General features: G+C 35.9%; 2 protein-coding genes, 1 non-coding gene and 1 pseudogene across 4 annotated transcripts in view; 2 read left to right on the top strand and 2 right to left on the bottom strand.

Annotated features, from left to right (window-relative positions):
• The first annotated feature begins 808 nt into the window (after positions 1-808).
• The window catches only part of LOC146926434 (beta-glucosidase 11-like), a 62,621-nt gene continuing 38,997 nt past the window's right edge, over positions 809-24,432 (top strand). Inside the window, exons 1-13 of one of the 2 annotated variants that reach the window (XM_085758788.1) lie at positions 809-952; positions 1,377-1,446; positions 6,783-6,838; positions 6,999-7,074; positions 7,213-7,284; positions 7,541-7,628; positions 8,050-8,305; positions 8,473-8,588; positions 9,204-9,424; positions 9,535-9,566; positions 9,657-9,744; positions 10,343-10,433; positions 10,542-11,001. In XM_085758788.1, coding sequence (XP_085614914.1) covers positions 815-952; positions 1,377-1,446; positions 6,783-6,838; positions 6,999-7,074; positions 7,213-7,284; positions 7,541-7,628; positions 8,050-8,305; positions 8,473-8,588; positions 9,204-9,424; positions 9,535-9,566; positions 9,657-9,744; positions 10,343-10,433; positions 10,542-10,785 — 1,548 coding nt within the window. In that variant the 5' untranslated portion in view covers positions 809-814 and the 3' untranslated portion in view covers positions 10,786-11,001. Of the gene's footprint in view, positions 953-1,376; positions 1,447-6,782; positions 6,839-6,998; positions 7,075-7,212; positions 7,285-7,540; positions 7,629-8,049; positions 8,306-8,472; positions 8,589-9,203; positions 9,425-9,534; positions 9,567-9,656; positions 9,745-10,342; positions 10,434-10,541; positions 11,002-24,432 lie in introns of those variants that run through there. The other variant, XM_085758789.1, reaches the window with a different exon arrangement.
• On the bottom strand, positions 11,949-13,245 carry LOC146926440 (receptor-like protein 13; annotated as a pseudogene).
• Positions 13,813-15,825, bottom strand: LOC146926439 (uncharacterized). Its single transcript, XM_085700401.1, has one exon. It carries the CDS (start codon positions 15,823-15,825, stop codon positions 13,813-13,815), a length of 2,013 nt encoding a protein of 670 aa, XP_085556527.1.
• On the top strand, positions 23,241-23,347 carry LOC146926438 (small nucleolar RNA R71). The gene has a single exon (XR_015009207.1). It is a non-coding gene; the product is annotated as a small nucleolar RNA R71 (small nucleolar RNA).

Raw genomic sequence — 24,432 nt, 5'->3', positions numbered from 1 at the left:
GTTTGGTCTAACTTCTCCTTAAAAATGCAGAGAAGTTGGAAAAAGCCGGGGCAAACGGTACCTAAGTACTAACGTCAAGATGGGCACTAACGAGCCTGTCTTTTAGCTTTCATTGAAAGAAAAAGATGTTGCACCAAAACACAATGTTTTTTATATAAGGTCTAATAATCTTTTCATTTTATTTATTTATTTATTATAATTTACAATATTGTTCCTATTGTGGTAGATTGTTCGTAATTTAATGGGATTTAACTATTTTTTAATTGATAATTTAAATTATATGATAAGCATGATGATAAAATAGTTTAAATGATGGATAAATATAAAAGAAAAAATTTAACAAAAAGAATGTATTTCTTTTATATAATGTTATAGAGACACGTATTTGTCACCTTTCTTGTTTAATAGCATCATGTCATGTCACCTTTCTTGTTTAATAGCATCTTCCATTGTACTGTATGACGTTTTGGTGTACCAATTTGTCAACAAATAGTAAAATATCTATTTAAAAGAAGAAATGAAATGCATGATGGTCGATGGAGAAACTTGGAACATTTGAGATGGGAGAAACAATCAAAGTCAAAAGTAGAAAAAGTATTTTATTATTAAAATCAATGGACAAAGCAAAGTTCCATTTGCATAGATGGTATCTGGACCAGACGGCTGAACAAGAGAGGTTGCAGTTTCTCATCCACACAATAATATATTATGCATTCTTTTTGTCTTTAAAGAACCTTACCTATTGTAGTATAATTGGTGTTCACTAAAATGCTTGATATATATACTCCAAAAACACAATACTAAGAATAAAATAATGATGATAAATTCCTTTGCTGTGATGCATTTGTTAGCTGCAGCTGTACTGGTATCAGTGGTCTCTGTGGCTAATGCATTCACAAGAAATGACTTCCCACCTCACTTCTTGTTTGGTGCTTCAACTTCTGCTTATCAGGTTTCCCCTTCTCTCTTTTTCTCTCATATCAATTCACTATGCATGAATCAAATTTGATAGCGAATTGATTTTGACATTTTTAGATGTTCTGATGTTTGAAGTTGATTTTTAGTCTCGAATTTATTGTTCCACCCACTTTATGATCAAATTCTGGTGTGCATGAGCATGACAGCAAATGGTGCTTGTGCTGTGCATTATTTATAGATGTTTGTATTGAGGTATTGGAGTACTGTGTATCTTTTGGATTGATGGAATTTAAGGTTTACAAAAAATTACTATGTAGATGATTAATATATTAAGCAATTTTGCTTCTTTGCGAAATCACCATATACTTTGATGTGAGATTACTATTTACTACATAGATATTCTCAATCTAAAGATGGTTTTGTATTAATATTTTTATGTAATTTGGATGATATGAAAGGTAGAAGGTGCAGCAAATGAAGATGGCAGGAAGCCAAGCATATGGGATACCTTTGCACATGCTGGCAATGGTACTCTTTCTTTGTCTAAAATTTTTGTGAAGATTAATTATAAAATCGTATTGAAAAAAAGTCTTTTATAATAGTACCAAATATTATTTCATTATGTACTTCTCATAGATCCTTTATTGCTTTCCTCAAATGCATGATTATATTATTTTATCATAAAACATCTATCACTCACTCTGTCTGAATTTTAGTCCCACAAGCCATTGTGATTCATTTAGTTTTAGAAAAATTCTCATATCCAGAAGAAAAAAGTAAGAATATTTGGCTAATATGTATAGAATACTGGCTATAGAGAAAACAAAAAACAATTACTATAACAGAGTTCTTTCAAAAAAAAAAAAATTACTATAACAGAGTTGCTATTGAAAAATTATATTGATGTTATCGTGTCCTTGCTACTGCATCAGTTAGCAGGTTCGAATCCTCCCATATTAGTTGATCATTGGGCCGGATACCGAGTTTAAAAACACTAGCAAAGAAACTCTTTCTATTAGAAATTGTGTCACGCCTAGCTCAACTTACAAAATCAACGTGTAGAGTGAGGGATGCCTCCCAGTTATAAGATCATTTTCAGGCATTATCTCATCCAATGAGACTTGTGAAAACTGAATATTATATTTCAGAGATATATATAATTTACAACCACTAATGTGTTTATATAGGCTAATGTAACTTGATGGGAAGACTAATAACTAATGGGCCCAAAACAACTAATCACTAATAATAATTAAAATAAACTATTTACAACACTCCCCCTCAAGCTGGTGAATGAATATCAATCATTCCCAGCTTGGAAACAAATTTTTCAAAGTTATTGTTGTTCAGCCCCTTTGTTAGAAGATCTGCAAGGTTGCCTTGGGAAGAGACATATGGAGTGCAAATTAGACCACAGTCTAACTTTTCTTTGATAAAGTGTCTGTCAACTTCAATATGTTTGGTTCTGTCATGCTGCACTGGATTATGGGCTATGCTAATAGCAGATTTATTATCACAATAGAGCCTCATTGGTTCATCAATCTTTATCCTCAAGTCTTTCAAGATGCTTCTCAGCCATAGTAATTCACATATCCCCTGTGCCATTGCCCTGAACTCTGCCTCAGCACTAGATCTAGATACCACACTTTGTTTTTTACTTTTCCAAGTCACAAGGTTCCCACCCAGGAAAGTGCAATATCCTGTAGTCGATCTCCTATCCACAATTGACCCTGCATAGTCCGCATCAGTGTATGCTTCAAGTCTCACACTTCCATTCCTTTCGAACAAAATTCCTCTACCTGGGGTTCCTTTCAAATATTGCACAATTCGAAGTGCATCTTCTAAATGAATCTCCTTTGGTTGGTGCATGAATTGACTGACTAAGCTTACAGCAAAAGCAACATCAGGTCTAGTATGTGAGAGGTATATAAGCTTGCCGACTAACCTTTGATACATTTCTTTATTAACTGCAACATCTTCTTCTGCATTCCCCAACTTCACATTTGGATCAATTGGTGTACTTGCAGGCTTGCATGCTGTCTTGCCAGTCTCTTGCAGAAGATCTGTAATGTATTTCTGTTGAGATATGAAAATTCCTTTCTTAGAGTGAGCCACTTCAATTCCCAAAAAATATTTTAATTTTCCCAAGGTCTTGATCTCGAACTCTTTAGCTAAGTGTTGGCCTAATAGTTTTTGCTCCTCTTCATCATCACCTGTCACTATAATGTCATCCACATATACCAGCAGCACTGTTACTCCCCCTGTTTCGGAGTGTTTGACAAATAAAGTATGGTTTCCTTGGCTTTGTTTGAAGCCTAAACCTACCATAACTTTAGTGAATCTACCAAACCATGCACGTGGAGATTGCTTTAGCCCATATAAAGCCTTTTTTAACTTGCACACGGTGTTGGTAGAAGTATGTTCACCGTATCCAGGGGGTACATTCATGTAGATCTCCTCTTCAAGTTCTCCATGAAGGAAGGCATTTTTCACATCAAATTGGTGCAAGTTCCAGTTGTAGTTAGTTGCTAAAGATAACATCACCCTGACAGTATTCATTTTTGCAACAGGAGCAAATGTCTCTGAGTAATCTACTCCATAAGTCTGAGTGAATCCTTTGGCTACCAATCTTGCCTTGTATCTCTCAATAGAACCATCAACCTTGTATTTTACAGTGTATACCCATTTGCACCCTACAGGTTTCTTTCCATTTGGTAAAAGAACCAATTCCCAAGTATTGTTCTTATCAAGTGCCTCCATTTCCATGTCCATGGCTTGTTTCCATTTCCTGTCAGACAATACCTCAGCTAAAGAGGTAGGTATAATGGTAGTGTTTAGGTTGGTAAGGAAGGCTTTATAGGTAGGTGATAACTGTTCAAAGCATAGGTAGTTGGATAGAGGGTAGAGTGGCTTATTGGTACAAGTTCTAGGATCTTTTATAAGGGCAATTGGAAGATGTAAGTCTTCAGAATCTATTGGGGGTACTTCTCTGGATTTTCGTTTCTTACGCTCTATTGGGTTGGATTCTAGCTCCTCAGGTGTGGATGAGTTAGATTCTGGTTCATGTGCATGAGCAAATTCAGAAATTGAATCACAAGAATTTGAAGGGTCAAGCAAAGTTACCTCATGTAACGTCGGATCAGACTCTTGGACATGAGTAGATTCAGGAATGGTCTTTCTTCGTGTATAAATCCTTATATTTTTCCCATATCTTACATCAGCTTCAACATTTACATGATTTTTAGAATCAACTTCCGTCTCAACATTGTCACCTCCAGTTTCAACCTCAATTTCTGGCCCAAAAGTAAGGTCAGGAAGTAGAAGAGACTCATCTTCCTTACTTATATTCTCCCCCTGAAGATGAGTTTGACCAAAATAACTTTCTTGTTCATGGAAGGTGACATCTCGAGAAACAAAATACTTATGAGATGGAGGATGATAACATCTATAACCCTTTTGAGTGGAGGAATACCCTATAAAGACACACTTTAAGGATCTAGGATCAAGTTTACTTCTACCATCACTATGGATATGGACAAACGACGTGCAACCAAATATTCTAGGAGTGAGATTATTGGAGGTGGGCATATAAGGATAGAACGACGATAAAACTTCTATAGGAGTTTTGGAGTCGAGGACACTAGAAGGTAAACGATTTATCAGATAAGATGCAGTTTAAACCGCCTCCCCCCAAAATCTCTTAGGAACTTTATTTTGGAATAACATAGCTCGAGTTTGATCTAACAAATGCCCATTTTTCCTCTCAGCAACCCCATTTTGTTGGGGGGTTTTGACACATGAAGACTCATGAATAATACCTTCTTTTTGACAAAAAGAATTAAACTAGTGATTAAAGTAATCTTTGGCATTAGCAGACCTGACTCTCTTAATACTTGCTCCAAACTGAGTTTTAACCATTGCAAAGAAATGTTGAAACACAGAGGTAACTTCAGACTTTTGTTTTAGTAAATAGACCCAAGTAACTCGACTACAATCATCAATGAATGTTACAAACCATCGACTACCTGATATATTTGCAACATTTGAGGGACCCCACACATCAGTATGAATTAAACAAAACGATGAAGTACTAATTTTATTTCTGACAGGAAAAGAGACACGCTTGTGTTTAGCAAGTTCACACACCTCACAACAATGACTCTCAACATCTAAATTTTTTAAAAGTGAAGGAAATAATTGTTTCATGACTCTAAATGAAGGATGACCAAGACGACAATGGTACAAAAAGACTTTCTCCTTGTTGGTCTTAATTGATTCAGAAAAAAAGGAATTGTTGTTGGAAATGTTAGAGGAGCTGATGAGATTCTGGTTATCAAAATAATAAAGACCATTCCATTCTCTAGCATTCCCAATCGTCTTCCCCGAATCCTTGTCCTGAAAAACACAAGCATTGTCACAAAAAACAACAATACATGATAGGTCTTTTGTGAGTTTTTTAATGGAAATTAGGCTAGTGGACAATTTGGGAATATGAAGGACATTTTTTAGGATTATAGTTGGGCTTATTTGGACATTTCCTTGACCCGCTACGGTTATAAGGGAACCATCTGCTATGGATATTTTCTTGTTGCTAGGACAAGGTGAATAAGTGGAAAAGTGTGTTGGTAAGGGTGTCATGTGGTCAGTGGCTCCAGAATCTAGTATCCAATATTGGTTAGATGGTTTATCCGAAGCATTAAATCCAACAGAAAATTGAGACTTACCAAGTGGAAGTGGAGAAAGAGATATACCTGTAAATGCCAGAGAAGTACATGTTGGTTTATCCAATTCCTTAAGAAAAGATCTCACCTTTTTTATTTCATCTTGAGTAAGGGGTTGAACCAATTCTCCTTTTGACATATTGACTGATGTCTTAGAAAAGAACAAATAGCCAAGGATCAACGAAAAAGAACTTTCTATGTGATTGGATTGAAAAGAAAACACAACCAATTCAAAATATAATTTTTTTATACGATGAACAGTGCACCCGGAGCGAACAGTGCCGAAGCAAACAGCCAACAATGAACAGTATCTGCGGTATGACACAGTGCCGCGATGAACAGTGATTTCTGATGAACAACGTTTCCAAGATCTCAAAGAGTCCGCAATTAAGGCGGAAACTCACAATAAATCGCAATTAAGGCGAAAAAAGAAAAAGTAACCGCAAAGACGGCGGCTAGGGTTTATGCGGAAGCAACGCCCCCCAAGATCGGGAGCTCTGATACCATGTGAAAACTGAATATTATATTTCAGAGATATATAATTTACAACCACTAATGTGTTTATATAGGCTAATGTAACTTGATGGGCAAGACTAATAACTAATGGGCCCAAAACAACTAATCACTAATAATAATTAAAATAAACTATTTACAACAAGACTCAAACACTATTTTCACGCCTGTGACTAAACATCTAGAGCATGACTCAGGTGGCCTAATAGCGGAAAATCCAATAACAGCGACCTAATAGATCTTGCATAGACTCTGATATCATCTTAAGATTTGGGTTGGGTCTAACTGAACCCTACAAAACTGGCTTGTAGACTGAGATCGATGTCTTCTTCTTAAAATTTTATTTTCAAGCATTATCTCATCCTATGTAGGTCTTTTAATGCAATACAAGTTGATGCTATTGATTTATTAGTTCTTCTATTACAATTAATCATGTTATGTAGTTAGGGCGGATGGGTAGCTCACTTGTTTGCGCTAAGGGTTAAAAGAGTTGAAGGTTCAGGGTTTGAATCTTGATAAGGAAGAAAATATTAACATAACAATTGCCAAACTGAAATTTACAATTCAAATAAATAAATAAATAATCATGTTATACAACATTGAAATTCTTCCTTTCAATTCAATTTACAGCAGGGCTATACAAAGGAAATGGTGACATTGCATGTGATCAATATCACAAATATAAGGTCAGTAGAGATGTATATCTTTTGATAAACCAGAAACATTATAGATTTTACCAATGGAATTAAGAAAACCTCTCATCTTTGACATAGCAAGAGACTGATTTTAAGTTAGTCTTCTTTACCTAAGAAACAGTGTACACTAACATGTTTTCATTTCTTGCAGGATGATGTAAAACTTATGGCTAAAATGGGCTTAGATGCCTACAGATTTTCCATATCATGGTCAAGACTTATTCCAGGTATGATCTCACAAAAAGGTTACAAATGATAGATTCAATACTAATTTCTAAAATAATGTCAAGAGATAATTTCTAGAATCAAGACTAATTTCTTGCATCAACTGTTTATTATTTGACCTTGATCTCATTTTAATACAGATGGGAATGGGCCAATAAATCCTAAGGGATTGCAGTATTACAACAACCTCATCAATGAACTAACAAGCCAAGGTTCTTTTGCAAACTTCTTTGCTGATGTAAAGTTCAATTAGTGTTGTCAATTGCAAATTGCGAAAAATAACAGTTTGTTCAAATTCCACTATGCCACACTGCTATAAGCCATGGTAGCCGCAATTTAACAACGCTTTGTACTAAGTGGCATATCGTGGAACAATAACAATTTGATGCTATAACTGTTGTTGACAACACTGAATTAAATCATCTCTGAAAAAACCGAATTATAAAGTTTCCCCTCCTTTATTTGTAGGAATCCAACCACACGTTACATTGTATCATTGGGATCTACCACAAGCACTTGAAGATGAATACGGAGGATGGGTTAGTCGAAGAGTTATGTATGGTTCCCAAACTATTGTCTATTTTTTGGAATGGAAATAATACTGCCTATTAACATGACCATTTTATCGTATATCAGAGTTCAAAGTTCCAATAAACTATGATCCTATTTAGATAAAAAAAATTCATTACACGCTTATAGCATAAATGCTCAACATGTAAGTGCTTATGAATATGCTATTTCTATACAAAAGATAAAATAAAGTTAAATTATTTTCGTATAAGCTATAAGCTATTTTGGAGAGCTTATGAAAATAAGCTAAAAACAGCTTATGTACATGTCATAAGCTCTCCAAACCGTCTCAAAAAAAAATGCAAACTCATATAAGTCAATCTAAACAGACCATATATCTAACACAATAAGAAAACGATCTTTCTGTAATTCATACTTTGCATATTTGTTTTTATGATTTCTTGCAGAAAAGATTTCACAGCATATGTAGATGTATGCTTTAGAGAGTTTGGCGATAGAGTTAAACATTGGACCACAGTAAATGAGGGGAATGTGTGTTCAATGGGAGGCTATGATGCAGGATTTTTACCTCCTCAAAGGTGTTCTTCTTCCTCTATATTTAACTGCTCCAAAGGAAATTCTTCAACTGAGCCATATTTGGTAACTCATCATATGTTGTTAGCACATGCATCAGCTGCAAGACTCTACAGGAATAAGTACAAGGTAAACTAGTGTATGATACATGCACCAATTTACATTTTGATTTAGCTAAAGCTTTTAACATTTAGTAACATAATTGCAATATTGTAAATTGCGGATCGTGGAAAGTAGTGATTTGTTCAAATTCCACTATGTTTCAACCAATGTTTTAAAACTATGGTAACTTGCAGGTCAAGCAACAGGGGTTTATTGGATTTAACCTTCTTGTTTTTGGTTTTGTTCCAATAACAAATGCAACTGAAGACATAATTGCCGCTCAAAGAGCACAAGATTTCTATATTGGGTGGTATGTAACATTTTGATTGTGATATCTATCTCTAAAATATGTTGTCATTGTAATTTTATTTGACCATTTAAGTTTATGCAAGTTGGTCTTCAAAATAGTTTCCAATTTTCACGAATTGGCGTATACATCCCTAAATGTAAAATGGCCACCAAAATAGTCGCTCTATCAGCATTGATTGTTAGAGACTATGACATTCCATGTTAACCGAACATGTATCCCCTCCGTGTTAATCCCACATCAATGCCATCACGCTGGTGATTGATTTGCTTATGAAATTTAGGTCCCTTAGGGATTAATTTCCCCATAATTAATCCATTTTCAACTTTAATTAATGACGAATATTTTCATGTGATGATTTAAATTTTATGTGCAAGTTTGTACCTAATGAGTTGATATTGATACAAGAAGATAACAGAGGAGGGACAATGTTTTAGTTACATTTCACACTTTCGGATATGTATTTGTAAATTGGCAAAAATAAGGGTCTATTTTGACTGATGTGTACAATTTCGAGGCCCAATTTTCCAATTCACTCACTACATTAACAATCCTATATATTTACTTATACAATAATGAATTTCCAAAGTTAATTTTATCTTTTCGTTGTTGTGACAGGTTTCTGAATCCCTTCATTTTTGGAGACTATCCTGCCATCATGAAAAAGAATGTTGGCTCAAGGCTTCCTTTTTTCACCAGTAGCGAAACAAATTTGGTTAAAGGATCACTTGACTTCCTTGGAGTCAATTTTTACTACTCATTTTATGTTAAGAACAACGCGAAAAGCCTGCAGCAAAAGAATAGAGATTACACTGCAGATATGGCTGTGGAGCTTACACGTATAATTATTTCTATGTCATTTATACCAATTTTGATTACATAACCAATTGTATATTTTGGTTTAAAATTTATGTGCCTATTAATGTTTTTTTTTTCTTCCTGATTGTAGCCTACACTGTAAATGGTACATCTACAGATGAGGTAAAAGTTAAGCACAAACTTTGTTGTTCCTTTTATTCTGAGTATTGAAGCTTCAATCTCTTCCACTTACTAGCTGATTTGTTTGTTTAGATTCCAGTTATACCCTGGACGTTGGAAGGGCTCCTTCATTCATTGAAGGACAGTTATGGCAACTTTCCAATTTACATTCATGAAAATGGTAAGTCTGCCATAGATAAATTTTTTGAAAGCTTCAAGATCTGTTGGTGTAAATTTTTTTTACTATGACATTCATTGATAACTTGTTGTTTTGGCTCTTTATATTATTCATTTTAACATTCAAGGTTTAGCTTTTAGAAAATTCGGTCCAACCTATTCTATTTCTGTTGGCTTAAATGCATTTTTAACCCCTTAACTTTTAGAAAGTTGCGATTTTGGCCTCCAAACAAAAAAGTAACAATTTTGTCCCCTAACTTTACAAAACGTTGCAAAACTGCTTGGAAGACGCCACGTGTCCCAAAACAGGGGGCCAAAATCGCAACATTTTGTAAAGATAAGGGGGCAAAAGAGCGTATTTCTCTAAAGATTGAGGGCTAAAATATTTCCATCTAGATAGAGGGTTAAAAGAGCACATTTCCCTAAAGATAGAGGGAAAAATTGTTATTTTTTTGTTAGGGGCCAAAATCACAACTTTTTAAAAGTTAAGCGGTCAAAAATACATTCAAGCCATTTCTATTTCTTTATCAATCTCATCAAAACCTTCATGGACAAAATCATCAAAATCTTCATGGACGATGATGAACCTTTGAACTTCTCAGGTCAACAAACACGTAGGAATTCATCATTGGGTGACTGGACAAGGGTGAAGTATATGCATGAATATATAGGGAGCCTGCTTGACATGTTGAGGTACCTATATTTATTAATGAATTCTAATGGAGTAATGAAGTTATTTTTTTGTTTTTATTTTTCTTTCCCCTCCATAATATTTTTCTGGTTTTGTTGGAACATTGACAGGAATGGGTTGAATATAAGAGGTTACTTTGTATGGGCCTTTTTAGATGTGTTTGAATTATTAGGTGGATATGAAGCAAGTTATGGCTTATATTACATAGATTTGAAAGATCCAACCTTGAGGAGGCAACCTAAACTTTCTTCTGTTTGGTACTCAAATTTTCTAAACAATAGAACTATGGACTCAAAGATCACCATGAAAATTGAGGAGAATTCATCTGTACTCTCCAACAGCACCTTAATGTAATTAGGACTAGTTAAAATAAATGTTTTCTCTCTAGCCTGCACTCTCTTTTTTTTCTTGGTCACATTTTGCTTCTTTGTGTGACCATGTAAGAGAAAGTGGCATGAATTATGGTGTTTAAACATAGGAACATGATTAGAATTTTAATAAACAAGACATACACATTTTTCCTATTTCATTAGAACTATATGAATAAAAATGTCTTTGATATTCAGTTCATATGCAGTCTTCAATATTGCTAAGTCAGCATACTTTTGATCTTCTATGACTCATGTATACAGTTAGCTCATTGAATTATGCTCAAATAATAGATTTTTCTTCTGATTGCTATTACAGACTTGCAATAGAGTAAATTATATAAGCATTAATATGAAGGAAAAAACAGAAAAAATAAACACAATAACATATATGTTATAAATTGCAATCAAAATCGATGGATTTTAACAAACAAAAATAATGCTAAATATATGTTATAAATTGCATATAGTCATAAATGGCTCAAAGTTTAACGTCTACAAAATACTTATTTTTTAGTAGTCATAATAATTCTAAACAACCTAGACAAAATACTTGAAGACAAATCCTAGATGTCTGACAAAATACTTGTTCATAAGTGAGTAAGTGACTATTAAGTTTCAAGGCAAAGAAAACGAGCACACAATCTGAATGAAGAAGAAATGAAATGATGATGGATTGAAGGAAAGCATGATGGATTAAAGGAAATGATGATGGGTTGAAGGGAAGAGACAATCTTGTTCGCTATAGTTCATTTTGAACTAGATATACGGTCATGAAGAGGCATTGTGGTGTGAAAGAATAAAAAAATTCGGTCTTTTATGTATTTATAGAATTGGGTTACGAGTACAAACTGGGTCAAAATTGACATGTATAAAAAAATGAAAAAAACCCTTCAAAATCCTGCGATTTTGCATGGATTTCACGATTTTGTGCAATTTTTATGTGATTTTACTACGATTTTGCCTGTTCTAGGATTCTGCTATTGATTTGAGTCGTTGAAGGTGAGTAAAGTCGCAACATCTTGGATTTTGGGGTTTAAGTCGGGATTTTGACAACGATATATATAATAGCTTCAACTCAAAACCACTACAAAGAAGTAAATCACACAAACAACATTAAAAAAAAACAAAAGGAACTTAAAATCCAATGTCTCAGCATCAAACTGTCTGAAATTAAAGGTAAATATATTACAATATCCAAATATGAGACTCCACATAAATTTTCAATAGCAATTATTGACACTTTTCAATACAATGGAAAACTTGGAAAACATCAACGTATAAACTTACTGATGTAATAAAACCATGTCATATGCTAGCTTGCATTGATGCACAACATTGTTATGAAGGCCAATAGTATTGTTATGTAAGATGCTCCAATAAAATGTTATCATGCCCACACCAGTTTCCTTTTCTTCATTGTGATTGGATTGGGATGATGGTGAAGACTCAACACCTTCACACTTTCGTTTGAGGAGTGGTCCACAAAGACCGAGATTACCTCTGCAGATTTTCTCATCGAAGTCTGCAAACTGTCCTGTAATAGGTGGTGTTCCATAAAGGTTGTTATAAGACACATCGAAGATTGATAAAAAATTCAACTGGGTTAGTTCATAAAGAATCTCACCACTCAAGTTATTGTAGAAAAAGTGATTGGAATAGGACCTGACAAGTGATTATGAGATAGTTTGAACGCTCTTGTTTGTCGTAGGTCTCCAATTTGAAAAGGGATGATACCTGTTAGCATATTGCATGAGAAATCCAATCCAGTCGTTTTCTCTAGGACTTTACCTTTGTAAAAGTAATCCTTGTGCTTTGTTGTGAAATCTACTTCCAAATGTATATCTTCTGTCACTGAATCATTCTGCCATAGGACTGTACTCAACATCATATTGTCTCGTTCCAAACGAGAATTTTTGAAGCAAGATGGTGTTGAAGCATTGAACATGTTCCATGATAGGTCCATCATGTTGATCTTTTTTAATCGACACAATTGAATTGGAATACACAACTCAGAGATTATCCATCCAGTTGGGAATGTTACCTGAAAATTTGTTCTCCCTCAAGTCTAAAAGTTTCAGCTGGGAACTTCCAGACAGTTCAAATGGTATAGATCCAGCGAGATCATTCTCCTTCGAAGCTATTCCATGACTACTTCAAATAGATAAACCAAGGAAGGAAACCACCATTATTGTTTGTTATATCCAAATATTGTATATCATCATTATGTATCAACCAACTTGGGAATGAGCCAACTATTTTGTTTCTGGTAAGGTCTTACAGTATCAAATTATATTGATGTGAAAGAAAACTAGGAATGACTCTTCCTTTGTTTTTTAAGTTTCAATGTGTTCTCCAATGCTTTCTTCGGAAATATATAGATCCTGAAGTGTGGAGTGATTAGCCAAAGTGCTTACTGAAAATGGTCCTTGCGTGTGATTTTCATAGAGTTTCAAGTATGTCAAGGATGTGAGATTGTTACTGTGAAAATGGCCGTCTCAAAAAGGTATAGGTTGTGTCTGATACCGTTCTCCGTTTTAACATAGCAAACAAAAATCACAGAAACAACTACGGCAAAGTCTTATTACGTGGTGACGAAACGTCGTTACGGCTGCAACGAACGGTAAGGAATTCATTTATTTTCTGATTTGATTTTTGTGTTCTTGTCTCTTCTAAAACATTAAAACCTAATTTATTAGTGGTTAATTTGGTTTATATAAGAAAAAAATTCATTACAAAATTATGAAAGAATTATAGTTATGAAATTATGAAGAAACAATGAGAAATTAAGTTATTATACATTATATGATAGTATAAATAATTTTAATAATATTTGTGCAATGTTATGATTGAAAATAACATGAGAAAATACACTTTGGATAACATAATTGGTTGAGGCAAATGGACATGTGGCTAGTGATTCAAAAATTAAGGAAGGTTGGACTATGCATAAGTAGGGAAATGGTGATCAATAATAGTTATGAAGAAAATTGTTGAAGTCTCTTCTCTCTCTTTAGTACTCTCTTGTACTCCAATAAAATGTTATCATGTCTACCATGGTTTCCTTTTCTCCATTGTCATTGGATTGTGATGACTCGACACGTTCACACTTTCGATTGAGGAGTGGTCCACAAAGACTAGGATTACCTCTGTAGTTGTCCTCATCAAAGTTTGCAAATTGTCCTGTACTAGGTGGTGTTCCAGAAAAGTTGTTGTATGACACATTGAAGGTTGATAAAAAATGCATATGGGTTAGTTCATAAGGTATCTTACCACTCAAGTTATTGTATGATAAGTCAAGGCTCTCTATTTGGGTAAGATTTGAAAAAGTGATTGGAATAGGACCTGACAAGTGATTATGTGATAGGTTCAAGGCTCTAATTTGTTGTAGGTCTCCAATTTGAGAAGGGATGACACCTGTTAGCTTATTGCATGATAAATCCAATCCAGTCATATTCTCTAGAATTATACCCTTGTAAAAGTATTCATTGTGCTTTGTTCTGAACTCCACTTCAAATTGTAGATCTTCAGTGAACATATATACATTCAATAAAGATTCAATCGACAAACTAACATTGAAGAAAGAATTTGTATTTGGTATAGAGTCATCATCCATTGAGAATTCAAATATATGTTTGTCATCATAATTATCATGGACATATTGTCTCATTCCAAATGACATATTTTGGAAGCAAGATGGTATTGAAGCATTGAGCATGTTGCGTGATAGGTCCATTATGTCTATCTTTTTTAACCGACACAACTGAATTGGAATAACTCCTTCAAAATTATTCCCTCCTAATAAAAGAACATGTAACTTTGATAGTTTGTCCATCCAGTTCGGAATTTTACCTGATAATTTGTTCTCCCTCAAATCTAGAAGTTGTAGTTGTGAGTCTTCAGAGAGTTCAGATGGTATAGATCCAGAGAGACCATTCTCTTGCAAATACAAGATTTTTAGGCATTCAAACGTACTGAAATTTGGGATTGATCCAATTAACTTGTTTTGAGAAAGATCTAAAATTTGAAGACCGGACATGTTGGAAATCTCAATAGGGATCTGACCTTCTAATTGATTTTGAGACAAAAGAAGGACAATCATGTTAGAAACCATCCCAATTGAACTAGGAATTTTTCCTGTGATTGAGTTATTGGATATGGATAGAATTAATAATCTTGTACTGTTTCCCATTAATAGATCTTCAAGTGTTCCACTAAAGTTGTTATTATTGAGAAATAAAGCTATCATATTCACTGAGTTAGAAAATCTAGGAATGTTCCCATGTAGAAAGTTGTTGGAGAGCTTCAAGTATTTTAAATTATAACAATCTGTGGCCAGTTGTTTAGGTAACTCACCCGAGAAATGATTATGAGAGAAGTCCAGGGACCCAAGCTCTTTCATCTTACCAATTGATGAAGGTATATTTCCTTCAAAGCTATTCCATGAAAAGTTCAAATAGTAAAGACTAGGAAGGAATATATCAATATCTTCTGGAAGCAAACCACTAAAATTGTTGTTTGATATATCCAAAAATTGTATGTCATCATTATGCATCAACCAACTTGGGAATGATCCAACTATTTTGTTGCTGGAGAGGCCCACAACCATCAAATTATATTGATATGAAAGAAAAGTAGGAATGACACTTCCTTTGTCCTTGTTTATGTTGCAATTTCTAAGAATGAGTGACTTCAATTGAAATTTAGGAAACCACTTTGTTTTTTCAGTTTCAATGTGTACTCCAGTACTGTTTTCCGGTGAAATATATAGATGCTGAAGATTGGAATGATTAGCCAAAGTGCTCAATGAAAATGATCCTTGCATGTAATTTCCATAGAGTGATAAGTATGTTAGGGATGTGAGATTGGTAATGAAGGATGTAAAATTTCCACTGAACAAATTATAGCTAAGGTCAAGAACTCTGAGATTTGTTAAGTTGCTTAAACACTCAGGAAGTTTAGCCCCAAACATGTTACTGCTGATATCCAGTTCTACCAAATCCTTCCATATGCATAGTCCTGCCATAATTAACGATGCCGTGTTTATATTATGCATTTTAAAAAATTCAATATGCTTAAACTCTAAATCCTTCCATAATTATCTATGCCATAATTATCCAGTTCTACCAAATCCTTCCATATCCTGTAACCAAAAAAAAAATCCTACCATATGCATAGTCCTTCCATATGTACCTTGTGAACTTTAATATGCTTAAACTCTAATGAATGCAAATTTGTGGAGAATTGGTATATTGATTCTTTCTTTTAAAAAATTGATATGTTGAAGTTCAATTATGATTAGGGGGAATTACAATTTGAGTGTTATGTATCCTTCACAACTTATTTTGGTAATAACTTCTTCTTCTTTTTTTTTTTTGTTGTATTTTTTTTAACGAGATGTTGTATTTATTTATTTAATATAGAATATTAAGAAATAGCTTTAATAATAGCTTTAATATTATATAGAATATCATGAGAATATAAAAAATTATTATAATAAAATGTCTTAATGATGAATTATAATCTTAGAGTTTCACTTAGGATTATATTTATTATTATTATTAGTTGAATTTTTTAAAACTATTTATGGTTGAGTCTATATATCTTTTTTTGGTCAAGTAAGTGGCTAGAAATTCACCTTTTTTTAAGGTGAATAAGTGGGTTGTCCGGGGTTCGAACCCCGACCTCTACATATATTATGCATTGTTCGGAGAGTGAGTATTTCGACATAAGAGAGGAGGGTAGTGTTATTTAAGCATATTGATAGATCTCTGGCAAGTGTACCAATAACTATCGAAGTAGTAAAAATATCGTTCCCACGAGGACTGTTTTTAACTTCAATAATTCAATTGCGTTATATAATTAGGATGTATAAAAGCGTATTTTGTTTTGCCACTAGGCAGTAGATTTGGTTTGATTTTAAGAAATCAAGTAAAGAAGTAAAGATTTGATTAAGAAAATAGGAGAGAAAGATGAGATCAGATCCGTCGAATCCTCTAAGTTCCCCTAATTGGTCTACTGCACCTATTTGTTATGAATCCTTTTCTAATTTACGATGATTAACAAAATAGCCCTAATCAATCCCTTGAGTTAGGACCCTCTTCTTAAACTACAGCCCCTAATTCCTTAGGTGGTCTAATAATTCTTGAAGGTTTTACCGAACGTTAACCTATTATCACTAACAAACGATTATCTATTCCTAGACTAACCCTGTTTATTAGAACAATTCAATTAGGTCTAAGTTGAAAGCCATGGTCAGTGGTCATTCATTCTCATGAAATCAAGTTATATGTGATCAAGATATAAAAAGCATTAAGAACAATTGAATTGAATAAACTAGAATTGAATTCATAAACAAAATAGAGTTTCACAGCAACATGTGTCAATTAGGGTTACAAAGATTCATCTCGGATCTAATCTCTAAGAGATTTAGCTACTCATAATTGAGTTTACAAATAGCATGATCAATGAAAGAATTAAAACATACATAAACTGGGTTAGAGATGATGAAATCCTCTCCGCTGCAGCCTTCTGGGTGTTAAAATCGCACTTTCGTTCTCCAAAATCGTCACCCTTTTCTTCTGGCTGAGTGCAGTATTTATAGAGTTTTTGGGCCTGACCTAGTCAAAATCGCGCCGCGCAGTTGTAATTGGCGCGCCGCGATTTCCCTCAAACAGGGACATATGCAAATGTGTCTCAAAAATCGCGGCAAGGCTAGGTTTTGGCGTGGCGCGATTTGCTTCGAACAGGCTTCAATATTTCAGCTTTTTGCACTCCAGAACAGTATAAATTGCACGTGAACTCTATCAAAATGTCACAATAAGTCCTAAAAATTACGTAATGACAGCATGTCATCACAACCCCAAACTTAAACCATTCCTTGTCCTCAAGGAATTTGCTTGCAACAGTGACAAACGACAGTAAAATAACAGTTACCTGACAAAACGATAGTACCCAAAAGTTCATTCTCCTTCTAGCTAAAGATGAGCTAGTTTGACTTGTTCGCATCCACCAATTCACAACTCCTCGCATCAAATTGAAACAGGGTTCTACCAGTCGACATGCAGGTCTACATATTACCATACGCTTGAAAAGTTTCTAAATATCAATCAAAGTCAATATCATTACACACTTTTGAGGTCTTTAGGGTTATAACGGGGCTTAGGTGAAAGGTGGGATATATTTGGATAAGTAGGCTACACAAAATTTGAGTTAGGCATTCCTACGGAAGTTAAAGCACAAAGTTCAATCCAACACGTTCATTCTCCTAATAGAACAACAATTGCAAAGGTACTAGAGAATATTTATAACATTTAGGGACAATCGAGTTTGAAGTTACTCGGATTTTCAATGTTTTGTCCCTTTTTCATCATTCAATTTCTCTTTTTTTTTTGATACACCATTTTTGTGTATATTTTGCATGACAATTTCATAATTCTTTTCATTTTTGTTCTCTTATTCTCTAGTACCCCCACCCCAAACTTAGTTGGTTGCAAATTCCAATAGCAACCCCAAACTTAATCTTTAGCAACATTCTACAATGCCTTAACTCAGAAAATACATTAAGGGACAAGTCCTAAAAGTCTCTAGGCTTGTAATGTAGTTTGTCACTGAACAAAAAGTTCTAATCCTACCGGCTCACAATTGGTTAAGAAAGGATAAATTCAACAAATTAAAACAGGGTAGGCTTCAAAAAGGCTCACAGGACCAAGCACTTTTGCCTCAATGTGTAATTGACAAAGACCAATCAATAATAGAGAAACAATGCAAGTTCTAGAAATGTAGTTGCATGGAAAACTAATCTAAATATAAGTAAATTGAAAAACAAGATTTGGCAATGAACCTTATGGCTGAGATTTCTGGGAGTATGTGACTACCTAGCAACGCCGTACACTTCGCCTTTGAATCAAGTCACCCCTCCTTTAGAACTTTTGGAATACCGTTTCATCAAACAACTGTTACTAAACTGGAATAGGTCACATGAAACAAAACAAATTCATTAATAATAAACAAGTGCAGGAGCAATTACAATAGGGAAATAAGTTCAATGGACTTTGACATTAAAAAGAAAATAAAGAAAATAAATTAAAAGAAAAATGACTGAAAATAAAATACAAAGCAGAAAATGCTAATCCATCAGTAGATCAGCCCATGTCCTGATCATCATCCGAGTGTCCAACCCCCGGTGTCCTCAATCCTTCAAAGATGCCATCCCCTTGATCTTGCTCGGTGGTATTGAAATCATCAGTGATTTCCCTCCTCATGCACAACCCATACTCTTCTTGATGTGTAAAATATTGCTCCATGCGCTCACGGGAGCCTCCAAACCTCTCATAAGACCCACTAATCGGACCCATATGCAATTGAGCCTCCGCAGCAAACGCAGCTGAGAACCTAGGACGGTTCACCCACAGCTGGTCCGAAGTCCCATTCATCCAATTAGCTTGCACATGCATGAATTCCTCAAGCTTTGGGTGAAGAGGAGCATAACCCCCTTGGCTACTACTCCCTCCTTGCTCCATTTGTTGTTGCCTTGCTGCCTCCCTCTCTCTCTCCTTCATATAGCCTTCATATTTCTTCACAAACCCATCCATGACCGAGTCGGTGATCGGCTTCATATTGCTTGTGTTGAGATCACTATCATAAGCCGGCACCAACTGTTGCTCACACAACCAGTTAATTAAGCTTCCATGCCCCAATTGTGTGGTGTTTCCGGTTGCTAGATCATGAAGACTATTGGCCAAGAGGCGGCCAATATCTATAGGGTGCTCCTTGATGATGGCGTAGGCAGCAAGCACCCTCTTGAGAGGAATTTCAGAGGTGCAAGATGCACTCTCAAGAGTCTGGACCACATAAGACACCCATGCCTTGGGTACCGGCAGCATCTCCGCATAGGTAAGCATCCGGGACTTTTTCCAAGTTGACCCAGGCCTACACATGGTGGTGATGATCTCATCAAAGGTATCCTCCGTAATGGCAAATCTCTCCCTCCTCAATTTTTCAACCCAACACTCCTCCGGTGCTTGAACATTCAGCCATGCATTGAGAGCATCCGGGCTGAAATCAATGTATTTGCCTCGCACAAAAGATTGAAAGGGTGTATCAGACACCCTTGCATTTGCAAAGAATTCGACGATCACCGTTTTGTTGTTTGCTTCGTCGATCATCTCATTCAACCTCGTCCACCCCCTCCTTCGTAATTCAGACTCAAAGAAAGGATATTTCACAAGCTTTGTGAAATCAAACTTCCTCTCCCCTATGACTTCGACACTCTTCATAGATTGATGAAACTCTTGGGCTTGGTCATTGATGAAATGGATGGCGTTTTCTGGTGGTTCGGATGCGGCACGAGGGCGTTTGGATTTGCTTGTGGATGGTTTAGGGTTGGTGGCTTTCTTTGAGCGGGTGTTCCTTTGGTTGGAGGCCATTTGTGAGTGAAAGGAAGATGGTGAATGGGAAATTTGTGGAGTTTTGGAAAATTGGTGAATTGTGGAGGTTTAGGTTGATGAATGGATGATGAATTTACGGTTTGATGATGTTTAGGAAGTGATTAAGATGATGATAGTTAAGGAATTTCGTGGTTAGGTTTGTAGGGAAATTTTGACAGAGTAACGATATGAAAATGGGAATGGGAAGGATGGTGAAAAAGGCTGGTTTTATAGGCCTGTTTGGTGAAAATCGCGGCACGCCAAAATGCAAGGCGCGGCGCGATTTTGTGTTGTAACGGCTAGTAACGGCTAGTTTTGCAACGGTTGGGAAGTGGTGGGTTGAGTAACGGTCAAAATTTTTTTAAAAAATCTGGGCAGACACCATTCAAAATCGCGCTGCGGCCAAAGGATAGGCGCGGCGCGATTTTATTCAATCAGGGAGGCTGCCTTTCTGTTCCTCAAAATCGCAGCATGCCTAAATACACAGAGCGGCGCGATTTTGAGCAAACAGGGAGTGTGTTTTGCTTTCTCAGGCCAAAATTTTTTTTTGTTTTCTTGAAAAATGCCTGAGTTCCTTTAAGTTCTGAAATTTTTTGAGGAGAGAATCATGCAAGACATCAGTACCTTGCATGATTTTCTTGGCAAGAGGTATATTTTGAACAAATTTTTAAACTTTCCTGCCTTGTATTGAAAGAAACGAAAAATATTTTTGTGTTTTTATTTTTGAAAGCAATAAAATCATACCTGAAAAATAAATAGTGGGTTGCCTCCCACCCAGCGCTTCTTTACCGTCACTAGCTTGACTGATGACTATCCCTAAGGATCAGTGGATGTCTCTCCCTCTTCATTGTTTGGGAGTCCTCCTTTACGGTACCGTTCGAGCTTTTGTTCCTTACCCTTGAAAGTTCCTTGTGCACCAGACTTCCTTAGATTCACAGCTTCATCAACAGGCTTGTCACAGTACCTCCTAACTCTTTCTCTTGTATCAGAGAAGATAGAAAGCATACACCTTTGAAAAGTAACCGGCCCGTTATGCATTCCAAAGGGGATCTTCTTATAAGCAAATACACCAAAAGGATTAGTAAGAGTAGTCTTAGGCATATTGTTCCAAGTTCCCAATCCCCCATACTTGTTGTCAAGGATGTCTCCTGATGATTGTTGTTGCATAAGTTCTGTGCTTACTTCAAGTTGCTTGACACACTCTGTCACCCCAACATCTTCAACCACTTCCTTACTTTCAATAGACTTAACAATTTTTCCTTCCATAGGTTGAATAGTTTGAGATTCGAGGGAGTTTTCTTCGACTGTTTCTTCACTAACGTCAATCCGGTAACACTTGTGGTTATCATCTTCGTTCTTTATTGCCTCAAAGATATTGAAAACTACCTGCTCCTTATGGAACCTCAACATTAACTCTCCACGTTCAACATCAATTAAAGCACGACCAGTTGCAAGGAAAGGTCTTCCTAGAATGAGTGGCATATCCTCATCTTCAGCCATATCTAGGACCACAAAATCTGCTGGGAACACCAAGTCATTAACCTTGACTAGTACATCTTCAATTATACCGAAAGGATAAGAGATTGACCGATCAGCTAAAGTAATGGTCATCCTTGTTGGTTTTGGTTCCCCACACTTAAGCTTCTTCATCATTGAAAGAGGCATCAGGTTGATACTTGCTCCCAAGTCACATAAAGCTCTTCCAATGTCTGCCGGTCCAATTGAACAAGGGATAGTAAAAGCACCAGGATCCTTCAGCTTAGGTGGCAGCTTCTTTTGAAGAATAGCACTACAATTTTCAGAAAGTGCAATATTCTCATCATCCTTAGGCTTCCTTCGTTTAGTCAACAAGTCTTTCATGAACTTAGCATATAACGGCATTTGATCGAGAGCTTCGCCGAAAGGAATATTCACCTGAAGTTGTGAGAAAAGTTGCATGAACTTCTTGAATTGGCCTTCATCCTTTTCTTTCTTTTTCGAAAGGTGAGGGTATGGAAGCTTCACATATGATGGAATAACCTGTGGTTTGTCTCCATCTTTCAAAATTTGACTCTTCGACTTCCTCAAGATTGAATCTTCATCAATTAACTTCTCACTTTTTTCTTCCTCTATTTTTTTCTTCCTTTCGTTTTCAACTACTCCATGATCATTTTCTTTTTCAACTACACCCTCATCATTTTTTTCAACTACATCATTCTCCTCCACCTCAACTACATCATCAACCTTCTTTTGAGCTTTTGGAACTAAAGGTGTCAAAACCTTTTTGCTCCTTAATTCAATAGCATTACCAGACTCATTCTTAGGGTTGTCTTTAGTGTTACCTGAGAATCCGCCTTTACTTTGTTCAGCCAATTGCTTAGCTAATTGCCCCAGTTGAGTTTCAAGCAGCTTCCTAGAAGCTTCATTGTTCTTTCTTTCAGCTTCTTGACTCTTCTTCATCTCTTCAAAGTTGCCTTGAGTCATCTTCATGAAGTTCATCATAGTTTCCTCAAGAGCTGATGGCTTCCTTTGCTGTTGTTGAGGAGGAGTGAGCATCTGAGAGTTCAAAGCATTGTTATTTGAGTAGCTTAGATTGGGATGCTTGTTGATGCCTGAATTGTAGTATTGATTCTGCCTTTGATAACCTCCCATGAAGTTAGCTTCTTCATTTGCTCCTTCTGGAACACATTCACCGTTGGGATGTTCTTCACCACATAAGTCACACTTGATCGCAGCCACTTGTTGTTGCTTATGAGCCAAAGTGAAGCCTTGAAACTCCTTAGTTAGAGCTTCAATTTGTTTGTTCATAGCTGCTTGGTTGGCAAGGATAGCAGTTTGTTCACTCACACCAAACACTCCTCTTTCCTTCTTCTTAGCTTCAGCACGATACTCATTTCCAGCCATGTTTTCTATCAAAGCTTGGACTTCATGATCAGTTTTGCTTTTGAGACTACCTCCTGCGGAAGCATCTAAGAACATTCTAGTGTTTGGTGTTACCCCCTCAGTGAAGATTTGGAGGTATTGCTTCTCGGTGAACTCATGATTAGGGCATCTCTTAAGAAGCAAATTGAATCGCTCCCAAGCATCATACAATGATTCACCTTCTCCTTGCTTGAAGTTAGAGATCTCCATCTTCTTGTCCCAATACTTAGACATGGGGAAATATTTCTCCAAGAACTTCAGCTCCAATTCTTCCCATGTTTGGACAGTCCCGTTTGGAATTGTTAGCAACCAATCTTTTGCTCTTCCCGTCAAGGTGAAAGGAAATAGCCTTAGCTTCTTTTGTGCTTCAGTCACGGTGGCTGGTTGCACACAAAACTCGCAAGTTTCAGCAAAGCGGCTCAAGTGTTCATGAGGACTCATAGCTTCAGCCCCATCGAATTGCTTGTCCCTCAAACCGTTGAGGACAGTTGTCTTGATGTCGAAAGCAACGGGGTTAGCTGGTTGAAAAGTGTGGGTCAATTGACCGCGATGAGTGGCTAACCCGTAGTCTCCTAGCTTAGGTCTTGGTGGTACAACTCCTTCTCCTTCCATAGTTGCAGATTTAGGAGAGGAGACTGTTTCAGATTCGGTTGAGAGTGGCTCCGGTATTTGTTCTCGAACACCCGGTGGAACGGACTGAGCTAACCTTTGCGATCGGACAGCTTTCCGAAGTGCTCTAGCAGTCCTTTCAATTTCCGGATTGTACTCTAAGTCGTCTGAGCTCTGTTTACCTCGCATAAACAGCAAAATACCTTAGTAGCACTGCACAACGCAAAGTAATCACGTGAATATGAAAACAGAAAAATAAAAATTAAAAACAGAAAATTAAATTGCAAAAACCCTAAATTATAACGTAATTGCCTTGTTGAAATAATTCAACAGTCCCCGGCAACGGCGCCAAAAACTTGATAGATCTCTGGCAAGTGTACCAATAACTATCGAAGTAGTAAAAATATCGTTCCCACGAGGACTGTTTTTAACTTCAATAATTCAATTGTGTTATATAATTAGGATGTATAAAAGCGTATTTTGTTTTGCCACTAGGCAGTAGATTTGGTTTGATTTTAAGAAATCAAGTAAAGAAGTAAAGATTTGATTAAGAAAATAGGAGAGAAAGATGAGATCAGATCCGTCGAATCCTCTAAGTTCCCCTAATTGGTCTACTGCACCTATTTGTTATGAATCCTTTTCTAATTTACGATGATTAACAAAATAGCCCTAATCAATCCCTTGAGTTAGGACCC

Source organism: Medicago sativa, chromosome 4 (assembly GCF_051527215.1).
Source record: "Medicago sativa cultivar Bolivia chromosome 4, Bolivia_mono, whole genome shotgun sequence".
In the NCBI taxonomy this organism is placed as follows: Eukaryota; Viridiplantae; Streptophyta; class Magnoliopsida; order Fabales; family Fabaceae; genus Medicago; species Medicago sativa.
The sequence above is the reverse complement of the archived record's forward strand: the minus strand, read 5'-3'. Positions and strand labels throughout refer to the sequence as shown.